We start from the raw sequence: 13,383 nt of genomic DNA on the forward strand, positions 1-13,383 counted from the left end.
TAAAAAGATGTGTATTGTCTCCAGACAAGACAGCCAGTGAAACTCTGTGGGGGTTACAAATAGTGTGACATGAACCCAATATCCCGGTTGAGGCCGTCCTCGTGTGTGCGGAACTTGGCTATCAGTTTCTGCTCAGCGACTCTGTGCCGTCGTGTGTCGCGAAGGCCGCCTTGGAGAATGCTTACCCGAATATCAGAGGCCGAATGCCCGTGACCGCTGAACCATTATTCATGTAAATTGAGTTTGTGTCTTTATATGCTCTGTTTGTGAACAGAATTCCCACTCACCTGAAGAAGGGGCTTGGATCTCCGAAAGCTTGTGTGGCTTTTGCTACCAAATAAACCTGTTGGACTTTAACCTGGTGTTGTTAAACTTCTTACTGTGTTTACCCCAGTCCAACGCCGGCATCTCCACATCATGACTACCTTTTGTGGAGACCATGAATTGAATTCAGTTTGAATTTGAATTGGTTTTTGGAGCAAGCAAGGAGATGGATTAAGGGCTTGCTGTGTCCACTTTGCGCATTGGCTTTGTAACACTGAGAAAGGAATAGAATTTTTAAAAATCATCCAGAAGAGCAGCTAAAAAGAATGCCCAGAGGTAATAACCACCAGCTTGCAAAGATATCAAATCCAGTCTAGTCTTTGCTTCCAAAGTGGAACGGCCACATTTTGAGAGAAATCAGTGTGACTTCACGGATACAGTTGGTGAATATTTTGCTTGTTCATCTTCAAAGCTTGTGTAATCTATTAACATTGTAAGTTTTTATTAGTATGGTAAGGTTTACTCGCAGTAGTAAAGGTTATTGGGAGTAACAGTGTTCATTAATTATAAATTCATGTTTAGTCATTGTATTTATTAATTCATACAAATAAATTAGTTAATGTGATAAAGATGATGGGGCAAGTGAGGTGTTGCAATTGCAGACTATGGGAGCTCCTGAATACCATTGTGATCCATGGCAATAATGCCTGCAGTAAGTGTCTGTGGGTTGAGCAACTTCAGCTCAGAGTCATTGCACTAGATCAGTGGTTCCCAAAGGGTGCGGCGCGCCACACTGGTGCGGCGAGAGAGGATGGCAAGTGTGGCGGGAAGGTTCAAGGACAATCAAAGAAACATTTGAACATGGTTTAAACAAGCATTGTTTTATACTTTCTGGATGTCCCATGATCATATTATAAAGTAGTTGTGTTCTATGTTATGAATCAAGCACTGCTAGGAGTTGTTTTTTTTTGTTTTTGAATGTATTTCTTATCAATAAAAAATTCAGTGTGGCGCGAGCAAATTTTTATTCCGAAAGTGCGGCCCAGTGAAAAAAGTTTGGGAACCACTGCGCTAGAGGCTAATCTGCAGAAACTGCAATACATCAGGAGCGGGGAAAGTTACCTGGAAACTTTTTACCAGGACATAGTCACGTCCCTTAGGATAGTGTCTCCCGATTTCCTCAGTGGTCAGAGACAGGAGGGTGTGACTGCAAGTGAGGCAGGCATGGCAAACCAGATGGTAGAAATGGAGAAGCCTCAACCTTTGTAATTGTTCAACATTTTCAAAATTCTTGCAGCCTGTTTGGATGAAAGTGGTTCTTCAGGATGAATCCGCAAACTGACAATGGGATTGGAAGCCATTCAAGCGGGAAGAGTTTATAAGAATGTGGTGCTAGTTGGAAACAGTATAGTCAGGGGGATAGGCAGTTTTCTGCAGCTGAGAGCTGGAGTCATGATCGCTGTGTTGCCTGTCTGGTGCCAGGGACATCTGCTCTGAGCTGGAGAGAAACTTGCAGTGAAAGGGGGGGGGACCAGTGATGATGCTCCATGTACGTACCGTTGACATAGGCAGGATTAGGAAAGTGTTTCTGCTGAGGGAGTATGAGCAGCTAGGGAATAAATTATAAAGCAGAACCTCAAAGGTAATAATCTCTGAATTACTGCCTGAGCCAAGAAGAAATTGGTGTAGGGTAAATAACAGCAGAGAAGTATATGCATGTCCCAAAGACTGGTGTGGGAGAAATGGATTTCAATTCATGGAGCATTGGCACCAGTATTGAGGAAAGAGGGGATGTTGGGACGAAATTCACCAGAACCGTACTGGGATGAGTGTTCTGGTGAGTCACGTAAACGGGGTAGTAGAGAGCTCTTTAAACTATACAGTGAAAGTTTGGGAAGATGTGTTCAAGCAAATAGACGAGACAAGGCAAGAAAGCAAGGTAGGAATAAGGGAAACAAGACAAGAGACAGAGGGTACAACCTAACAGTGCTCCAGAGGATAAGGTTAGAGGTAACAAAAATAGTAAACAGACTTCTAGTAGACAATAGTAAACAAATGTTCTGAGATATCATTCCAAGGGCATTGCACATCATGGACTCCCCAGAATAACAGCACATTCCTTCAGTGCTGTGGAGAGGCTTTTCCAGGATGCTGACATTTCTTGAGCTTGTGTTGCTCATAAATGTTGGCTGGTAACAGATAATTCAATAAAGTTCACTCTTCAGAGTTCACTGTCTGGATTGATGACCCCATATGTTCAGCAATATGTGAGAATATTGACCTATATTCTCTATTTCTGATTTCCTTAGCCTATTTTCTTGAATGAAGTTCTTGTGAAACTGCCAACTGATCCATCAAGTGATGATCCAGTCTTTCACATTTCGCACATTGATAGAGTGTACACACTCAGAGTTGAATCTCTAAATGAGAGGTAAGTAGCAGCAATCTATTTAATAACATGTATTGTATTATTGTTAGCAAGTTCTTTTTCACAGGTCTAAGCAACTACAGCATTGCACAACCTAACGTAATTGATATAACCCACGTTCCGAACAGAATGATCATTTATTTATTTTTATTCATTCGTGGGACATGGATGTCGCTGGCTGGCCAGCATTTATTGCCCATCCCTAGTTGCCCTTGAGAAGGTGGTGGTAAGCTGCCTTCTTGAATCGCTGCAATCCACGTGCTGTGGGTTGACCCACAATGCCGTTAGGGAGGGAATGCCTGGATTTTGACCCATTTGAAACATCGCCTGTTAGAACAGGCCACAAGTGTAATGTGCTAGTGTACTAGCAATAGCTCTGTGATTAAATGATATGGGTTTGCATTGTGGTTTCCAATATATGGGAGTACTTATCTCAGCTGGAGTATCAACTGATATGGGGGATGGCAGGATCAGGACATTGATTTTGATGATCAGCCATGATCAAAATGAATGGGGGAGCAGGCTGGAAGGGCCGAATGGCCTACACCTATTTTCTATGTTTCTATCATGGAAAAATAGAGCAGAGAGAAAGAGAAAGGAACGTTTAGTTGTTCTCAAATCCTCTCGCACAGCTCTTCTAACTAAATACAGAGTAAAATCAGCTGAATCCCAAGCACAAGTTGCTCAAGTACTGTTATTTTCTTGCAGGAACAGTTATGAATCTACTCAATCAAATAGGCTATTGGACCACGCTCTGTTCCTATTCCTAATTTAAATACTTTGTTCAATTGAAGTGTTAGCCACAAACCTTAATTCAATAACTGACATTTTAGTGCATGTTAACCATTTATTTATTCCCTGAGGTTAAACTCCAGTTTTAATTCTGTCACAAAGATAAAAACCCTGTCCTGATGTATATCAAAATCCTATTTCATGGTTAACTTTTTAAAATTTGCTTTTAATTATGTACAAATATATTCCTAAATTCCAGTAAAAATGCCACTATAATCATTCTGTCACAACCTTCAAATACAAGTTTGTTTTCACTTCTGTTAAATTACATAATTGTAGTCATTTTCAGGTTACAATCAATAACATTTGCACTGTTAAGACTACTCTGTAACCACTGTGTTTGTCCTGCCATATGTATCCAAAAGTCAAATAGATTTTATTATTAAAGAAAAGGATTGCGCCATAGAACATTTCAAATTTAACAAACTCCAGGATTGCTTTTGAATCTCTTAGCCACCGTCAGCATAACCACCTAATTACTAATTTAAAAGCAGAATACCACGGAAATCTGAAATAAAACAGTAAATAAAACAGTAAATACTGGAAATACGCAACAGGGTTAGGTACCTTTCATCTGATGGTCATTGACCTGAAATGTTAACTCTGTTTCTTTCCAAACATGACCTGTTGTGTATTTCCAGCATTTTCTGTTTTTATTTCACCTAATTACAACCTCCTTTCACAAGTTCCATTAAAAATCTCCATCCGTCTATCGTCAGTAATTGGTAAGTTTGAGGAATAAATTTTTGAAACTTTTTCAGAGTACACATATACAATGTACAATTGTGGTCTTTATATGGGAAGTTCATATTGTGGATGTTTACAAAATGCAATGGAAGAATAGTTTTAAAATCCATGTGAAATAAACTTGTGATACCATTAATGCTAGAATAATGAAAGCAGTTTGTGTACTTCAGTTAGTGAGTGATCAGTATTGATATAGAGCCAGCAAGCAAGGACTGCATCACAATATCATGAAGATATGTTAGCAGGTGATGGTGATTGACAAAGCTGGGAGTTAGTACTGGCATTGAAACCAAATCAGAGAAAGAGTGAAGAGGAATAATAGAATAGGGGAAGTATGTGAAATAAAGAGGGAAAACAGAAATGGCTAATAATAACAAAACAAAAACTACAAATAACTGTACAAAACTCTGGTGCGGCCGCACTTGGAGTATTGCGTACAGTTCTGGTCGCCGCATTATAGGAAAGAAGTGGAAGTGTTGGAAAGGGTGCAGAGGAGATTTACCAGGATGTTGCCTGGTATGGTGGGAAAATCGTATGAGGAAAGGCTGAGGGACTTGAGGTTGTTTTCGTTAGAGAAGAAGGTTAAGAGGTGACTTAATAGAGGCATACAAGATGATCAGAGGATTAGATAGGGTGGATAGTGAGAGCCTTTTTCCTCGGATGGTGATGGCTAACACGAGGGGACATAGCTTTAAATTGAGGGGTGAGAGATATAGGACAGATGTTAGAGGTAGGTTCTTTACTCAGAGAGTAGTAAGGGCCTGCAGCAGTAGTGGACTCGTCAACGTTAAGAGCATTCAAATGGTTATTGGATAAACATATGGATGTTATTGAAATAGTGTAGATTAGAAGGGCTTTAGATTGGTTTCACTGGTGGGCGCAACATCGAGGGCCGAAGGGCCTTTACTGCACTGTAATGTTCTATGTTCTACGTAACACATAAATAAAGAATGTGCAAGCAAAAAGATTGAAGGACAGCAAACGCTTGTATTTATTTTTCATTATAAACCTGATAAAGAATGGAAACTGCAGGGGAAAGTAGTTTTTAATTTAACATGCATTTAGATGGACAAAATTTTCAACTGTCCTCATTCTTTGTACCAAAGAGAAGGGTGATTAATTTATATTTTGTCAATGCAATGGGATGAGGAGATGGACTATATCAAAGATCACTCTTCTCATTTCTGATGTTTCCTCAATGTTGGCCCTTTGCTGTTATTGTTGTTCCTAAGCTGCTGCACCTGTTACTATGGACATGAATGCATGTTGGAGATATAGACACTTATCAAAGTATCTGGTAACAGCTGGTATTGCTCAAATGAAAGGTAAATACTGACGCAGACTAGTTGGGCCCAACTATTGGCCTCTTTCCATGTACCTGGTTTTCAACAGCAGGCTGCAACAGGAATTAAGGTTGAAATTGAAAGGAAGAGAGCAACAAACGTGTTAGAATTGCCAATTAAATATCACAGAGCAGAAGAAATGAAACAGAGCTTCAAAGCCAATTTGGATAACTGGAAAATTGACACAGCATGAACATTATCACTAGAGGGATGTTGAGGAAATCGGGCCAAAAAATGCACATTAGGTTATTAGAACATAGAATAACTGTTGAAGTAGAGATTCTAACAACATTTAAAATGGAATTAGAAACATATCTAATTAGAAAGATGGATGATTTCAAAAAAGAGAAAAAGGCTTAGCATAGTTAATTCTAATTGAAGACCGAACACTGACAAAAGGACAAATGGTTGTAATTTCTTTGATTGCAATGGAAATGATTCTAGGTGACCTGTCCGAACAGTAAAGCTGCCAATTTGTTGTATCTCGTATGCCATGGTGACCAGGAGGTTGCTACCTGATCTTCATTGCTATTGCATAATCCAACTTGTTTTTCAGGTTGCTATTCATTTGCACTTTGCCTTTCTATTTGAACATGTGCTGTTTGTTGGCTTGGAATCTGCAGCGAACCATATGCTGGTTGGCTGATTTAATTCCTTAAAATTATGACTGTATGTTGTTAACCAGACTGGGAAAAACTGGGTGCTTCTCCATGTCCTGCCTGTTTTGTTCTTTTATTATTCTCCACAAATGATCACCAATGAAAAAAATACATTGAATGTCACTTTAAGACTTGTTAACCTGGCTGAATTTCTCTCTTTCCTGCCCCATTTATTAACAGATCTGCTAACAAGTCCTTGACTTTTAACTGCGAAAAAAAGGTTGTAGCATTTAAGCTGAATTATTCCATTACAGTATGTGTAGCAAAAAGCAATTTGCCACATTGAAAGCTTTTTTAAAAAAGCACAGGTTTGTAAAATATGGCGTTCATGGCAACTTGTCAGCTTAATTAATCTGATACTCAATTGCATGTGTATGGTGAGCACAGGGGATTTGTTTTCAGTTAAAATGACTAAGAAGCTAAGGCTACAAAAACAGAAAATGCTGGAAAATCTCAGCAGGTCTGACAGCATCTTTGGAGATAGAACAGAGCCAACGTTTGAAGACTGGGTGACTCTTTGTCAGAAGCTCTGACAAAGGGCCACCCAAACTTGAAATGTTGGTTTGATTCTCTCTCCACAGATGCTGTCAGACTTGCTGAGATTTTCCAGCATTTTCTGTTCTTGTTTCAGATTTCAACATCTGCAGTATTTTGCTTTTATATAAGAAACTAAAGTTGCTTGTTTACTAGAACATTCAGGGTGTTCTGGTGTCATTTATTCCTGCAGTAAAATGATATTTAAATCCCCCTGTTTTGGTTCACCCAGTTTCCTGACCAACGTTCAGCCCGCAACCATATACTTCATCAACATTATGTGCAAAGGAGTTGTCATATTTACCTCTTTGCACAACAATTGAAATTTAGAAATAATTCAGAAGTATGGAATACTTTCAGATGTTTCCAAGATGTTGCTATTTCCTTTTAGGACTTGACGTCATTTTGTATCCCCAACTTTGTCTTATTTCAAAAAAACAAGCTGACATTTATGAACAAGTTTGACCAATATTTTTATGGTCTTTCCTTCACTTCCCCCAACAGGACTGCCTGGGTTCAGAAGATTAAAGCAGCATCAGAACACTTTATAGAAACTGAGAAAGGGAAACGTGAAAAAGCTTATCAAGGTATGCATCTAAAAGTAATCTGCTTATTGCTCCATTTAACCCACTTCCCCTTTTGAAACTTTTTATATTTCCCATCCCTCAATTAAGGACACAAAGAGATTAGGATGGATAGGTTGGGTCTGTATCCATTGGAGCTTAGAAGAATGAGAGGTGATCCGATTGAAACATAAGATCCTGTGGGGATATTTCCCCTTGTGGGAGAGACTAGAATTAGGAGACACAGTTTAAAAATAAGGGACCTCCCATTTAAGATGAAGACTAGGAGAATTTTTTTCACTGAGGGTCCATGGTATTGTCTTCCCCAGGGAGCAGTGGAGGCTGGTCATTGGATATATTCAAGGCTGAGTTAGACAGATTCTTGACTGACACGAGAGTCCAAAGCTCTAGGAGTTGACAGGACAGCAGAGGCCACAATCAGATGAATCTTATCAAATCTTATCAAATGGCAGAACAGGCTTGAGGGGCCAAATAAGCCACTCCTGCTCCTAGTTCTTAGCTGGAATAGTTGCTGGATGAAAATGATTAATGTGTCTTGCCCTTCAATTTTCCTCCTTCCCTCCAGTGAGGGAGTACCTGGCCTCAGCTTTTATATCTGCCTGATGCTGGGCACCACCTTACCTTTCAAATCTGTGACATAAAATTTAACAGTGATGTCCCTTAATAGATTTACCGCTTAATCCTAGCGCATCTGTTAAAAACTATCTTTCTACACACCTTGCTTTTTGTCTTCCAGCACGCTCGCAGAAGACAAGTGGAATAGGGCGACTTTTCGTGAGCATTATTGAGGCAACAGAACTGAAACCCTGCAGGGCAAATGGTAAGAGTGCAATAATTATTTTGGCTCACTCTGACAGCATTTCAAATTGTTCTACAGCTAACAAACAAGCAATGTAATAATGTTTATTACAATTTATATTTGTATATTATTTGAGTTTGTTTGCTGGTGATTAATTTCTGCTACAAAATATTAATTGTAAATAAAATTTTAAAAGACATTGGCACTGATTGTAATTTCAATTTTCCATTTAATTACAATTTTTCATTTATTTTCATGGATTATCAGTTACTGAAAAATAATCTCTCTTTTTCCTAGAAATTGCACCTGGCACTTGGAATTTTACCTGACTTGAGCATTAGTGATTACTCCAGTGAGCAAGAAAAATGCAGATTAACTAAAAACATGGCAGGGTCTCAATTCATTCAGTCTCAAATTAAACTCAATTCTAACAACATACCAGAATGAAGAGGTTCAAGGACTAAAGTAATTTTTTCCTCAGGCTTCATCAATAGTGGTCTCTTTACAAATGTAGCGAGTGCCTTACTGATGCCAAGTGATAAGTCCAAAAGGGAGAGATAGAAAGTGTGTGTGTTTGGTAAAGCCCAATGTTTTGTGAAGCTTGATGGAGAAGTCCTGCTTCGTCTGACTCCACAAAATACTTAATATTTCTGAAGTTTTTGGTTCTGCTTTGAATGGTCTCCAGCAGTCACTTGAAGGAACATTTGGTTAGGCTGCTCAAAACCCAGGAAAAAAAGCCAGTTGGAGCTTGTGCATTGCAAATTCTAACTAGTGCAAACTAATTTAGGAGCCCACGTCTGAACTAAGTGCTGGAACCATATTGAAGTGAGGCCTGAACTCAATACAGATGGTCCAAACAGCTTATGGTGGATGTTTATGAACATTCATGCTAATCAGGCATGGATCTCTACACTTCTAAATAGGTTACTGTTCTACTTGTTTTATACTCCGCAATGTTAAAATATACATTTTCTTGTTTCTTTTCACCAAAAACCTACAACTTGGTTTATATTTGATGAGGAAATGCAATTGTGGGACAGGGTGAAGAGCTGTAACAATGAGAATAATTTAGGGAATACTGCTAAGACAGTGACAATGACTTACTGATCGCAATCATATGCATTTAAGTCACCGTGAGAAATATATACAATTGTCCTTGACATTATACAATGAGCACAAAGTTGAGATGCAGTTAGTTTCAACATTTGTATTTTAATTTGAGCAACATGGTCCTAGGTGAATTTTAAGGTAGAAATGTGTACGTGCAAATTAGGATAACCTGCATGTTTGACAATGCCTTTTCAAGACTTCTGTACTGTAAAATTATCAAACATAAGTTGAGTGGTTGTGTAGAGTCTGAATGTTTAATGCTGATGAACACAGTTTTAGTAAGAAAGGTTGTTACTCAAAAGGAATGCACAAAATTCTGAAATTGGAGCTGCACCACTAGGAAAGTAGGTCTGTCTAATGTTCTTTTTGAAGGTTTATGAATCATCAAATGGAAAGGTTATACAAGAGCTATCAGATCAAATGTTTGTCCGACCCAACCGTTCTCAATAGAATGTTCAAGGCAGGATTGTACAAGAGTACATGCTGTAGAAATTTAGTAACTTGTTCATGGTCTTTTTTTTTCTGTAAACAAAAGGTATCTCCTGACTAGTCAGGACTAATGAATGAATATTTTACTCAATGTTTTATGAAAGCACTGTTTGAAATCCAGATTTACATGCCACTTAAGTCCTCTTGTCTGGTCCATGTCATTAGGAAAGAGCAATCCTTACTGTGAAGTCACCATGGGATCCCAATGTTACACGACCAGAACACTATCAGACACTTTGAACCCAAAGTGGAGCTTTAACTGCCAGTTCTTTATCAAGGACATTTACCAAGATGTATTGTGTATCACAGTCTTTGAAAGAGATCAGTTTTCACCTGATGGTAAGAGTTGTTCTAAAAGTCACTTTTTCAACATCGTAATAACATTTCACATGACATTTCACTCACTATACCTACTTCCAGTGAGGAAATTGAGAGCAATTTAAAAATAGAATTTGTTTGAATAGTTGCAAAAGGATTATTTAAACAAATCAGACACAGAAAAGTAATCTTTCCTGTCAGTTGAAGGAAACGTAGTCCAGTGAGATAGCAAAGTAATATGTAAAGCAACTATGGTCATTTTTATCTTATGTTATTGACTGCTTGTCAATATACATTCAGTACATGGACAATGCATCAGGAAATTACAAACTAAAGTGAGTGAAAGCTCTCAGATTGCTCACTAAGTAAATAGCCTCCCCATCCTGGGTTTTAGACACACACTTGGATAGTTCTTGGTTTTATTCCAGTTGTTGATGAGCCAGGGCACTGCTAGTTGCTTTACAGTTGGGCTGTGGTAAGGAAAAACTGTTCTTCATCAGTATCGAGTAGCATCTGCTGCAGTATCATGTATGGAATTGGGCAAGGCCAGTGCCTTACCTAATCCAGCAAATTGAATGAAATACCAGAGGCCCTTTGGCACCAGCAGATTTAATGCTGTAACACAAAGCTGTGCATTAAGGAACAGAAACAAAATAGTGGGGAATGGAGAAATTAAATGATTAAACATATTATATTTTGGCCAGATTTTCTAGGTCGGACAGAGGTGCCAGTAGCAACAATCAAAAAGGAGCAAGAAGGCAAGGGACCGACTACAAAGCGCCTTCTTTTACATGAAGTCCCGACTGGGGAGGTATGGGTTCGTCTTGATCTTCAGCTGTATGAACAGAAGACCTTACTTTGAAATTCAGGTTTCAGAACTGTGTGGATTTTGAATGTTCAGTGACTAAAATAATGGCAATCATCTATGGATAACAATTAGAGAAATATTTTTTTCTAGGATTATGGAGAAAGTTTAACAAATGAAACCTCACAACCAACGTACACTGTGATGTTCAGCAATGGTTGTACCTAAACAGGTGCCAGTTTTGTTATTGTGGTAAAATTTAAAAATCTTTTGCTTTTTCTTTGCCACTTTTTGCCCATTTTCCTCAAATAATGTAAACTTCCATCGGTGATCAATGGGGAACATTAAACTTTCAGCAGTGTGGACAATGAAGGAGCATGATTGTTTCTCCCATTTGAAGATAACCTTACTGGCTAAGAATTACTCAAAATGCACACAACAACTTCATTGCTGATTTATCATTAAACATAACATAATGAGGGACTAATAACTTATGCAAAGTCCAAGAAGTCAAGCAACAATTGAGCCTTTGTAAATCTGAAAACAAACGACTTTTGAATTGACTGGATATTTCCCTGTAATTACAAAAACTGTGCTTTGAGAAGCATTTTTTGAAATAACTGAACAGAGTTTGGACATACTTTCAACTGAACAGTTGGAGTGAAAAATTGGCATTATGCAGTAAATGGAAGCTAAGGGTGGTGTACACTGGGTCATAATATCTCAGGATATTTGGTGGAATTGTGAGCTGTTTATAACAGCTGAAAACCAATTGAGAGATCCACAGCTACTGAATTTAAAAATCACTTTTGTAAAACTTTCTTTGTTGCACTGAATAAAAACAAATATAAATTGTTTTTTGTACATTATAAAAGCAGTGCATTCAGAAATCTTTACCTTGGAAGTAGTTTTTGTCTAGTTAACAGTATATAATGCAACATTCCTGTTCTTAGTTCAGGTAGTTTGTAAACTGAAATCTTACCGTTTGAAAAAATATTTCTTTTTATTTAATCATATGTCAAAATATTTGTCCATCTCCAGATTATAGAAGCACACAAACTAATGGCTTTGTCACTTTCAGTAAATTTTCTATACATTGGTGAAAGTAGTTTTAAATTCAGTGGTATTACCTTGAAATTTCAGATTTTATAGTAAAATATTTTATCAGATCAAACCAAATTTGATGACTAGTTTCTCAGGTGCCAGCTCCTTTATTAGATTTGTTTATATTGCATATTTAAGATCTTGGTTAGATTTTTTTATGATGTGTGTTTTGTACTTGTACATCATTTAACTGGTGTAGCTTTACCAGCAGAAAACCTGTTTGGACTGAGTGAGAGAGAATGGTTACAGAGAGGTGACAAGAGGCTGAAATGACTTCTTGGGTTCCTTTCTCTTCTGGTCATATTTACTTGAAAAACCGTAGATTAGTTTAGGGAGGCTGTTTTAATGTGTTCTAAAATGATTGCTAGAAATATAAAAATGTATTGGATATGGTCAGCAGGTTGGTCAGAATATGAAAGTGAAAGACTAATGGTTCAGGTAATTATGAAGGGTTACATCTTAAATATGGACCTATCTCACTCTCCGAAACGCAGAACCAGTTGATCAGCAATTACCATTATCTGGTTTTATTTAATGTACTGCCAGCATTCCTTTGACTGAGTGAAGGCATGCACTAAGAAGTATGCAGGCAAATTATTTACCAGTATCTATCTCATTTCTTCTGGCATTATTCTTAATCAATGTTTTTGGAAAATCCACAATTAGTTAACTTGTCAGTTTTCTACATGAAATATTGTATGTGCAGTGGTTAAAATGCTTTCTGCTGACTCTGTTCCTGCAGAGATGCAATGGGCTTTCAAACAGTTCACATTGCCTTAATTTCAAATGCAAAATTTATTTTGAACTTACTGCCACACTTTTGGGTTTCCTGCTTGAACATAAAAAATTTTTTTTTTTAAAACTACTTAACTTTAAAATAGTGCAAGTATTGTCCTTTGATGTATTTATAACACAGCATAGACTGTTCATCAATATACAGTGCTGTTAGATATACCACTTTCACTACTGAAGAAACAATTTGAAACTTTCCTTGTGTTCCTTACTCTTGGAAGATGCAAGATTGATTGTTGCAGCTCAGTCTAATGGAAGTGAACAATAAGGCTACGTATGTGTGTGTGTAGTCAATAACATAACCCTTACAATACAGAACTGCTGCAAGCTATATATGGGAGCTCTTGCTACTGTGGAGTTCTTTATTTATCCTGCAGCTAGAAAAACAAAGCTCTCGTGCAAATTTTTAACTTTCAAAATCTGGCCAAAGTCTTCATTGATAGGACAGGTGGTTCAATAAATGAAAACCACAACAGAAACAGAAAATGCTGGAGTACTCAGTATGTCTGGCAGCATCTTGGAAAGAGAAAGTTTCATGTCGATGACCTTTCATCAGAACAATAATGTAAAGGAGCCATAAGTTAACAATTTTCCTTCCATTTAGTTGAGAGATCT

At 37.8% G+C, this 13,383-nt stretch overlaps 1 protein-coding gene across 5 annotated transcripts in view; it reads left to right on the forward strand.

Moving 5' to 3' along the window:
* The window catches only part of LOC144493636 (intersectin-2-like), a 195,797-nt gene extending 182,968 nt beyond the window's left edge, over window positions 1-12,829 (forward strand). For all 5 annotated transcript variants that reach the window (XM_078212896.1, XM_078212899.1, XM_078212897.1 and 2 more), the window contains 5 exons: window positions 2,574-2,695; window positions 7,272-7,354; window positions 8,088-8,171; window positions 9,915-10,088; window positions 10,772-12,829. In XM_078212896.1, coding sequence (XP_078069022.1) covers window positions 2,574-2,695; window positions 7,272-7,354; window positions 8,088-8,171; window positions 9,915-10,088; window positions 10,772-10,929 — 621 coding nt within the window. In that variant the 3' untranslated portion in view covers window positions 10,930-12,829. The remainder of the gene's footprint in view (window positions 1-2,573; window positions 2,696-7,271; window positions 7,355-8,087; window positions 8,172-9,914; window positions 10,089-10,771) is intronic.
* The last annotated feature ends 554 nt before the right edge of the window (window positions 12,830-13,383 follow it).

The sequence above is a fragment of the Mustelus asterias genome, chromosome 5 (genome assembly GCF_964213995.1).
Source record: "Mustelus asterias chromosome 5, sMusAst1.hap1.1, whole genome shotgun sequence".
Classification (NCBI taxonomy): domain Eukaryota; kingdom Metazoa; phylum Chordata; class Chondrichthyes; order Carcharhiniformes; family Triakidae; genus Mustelus; species Mustelus asterias.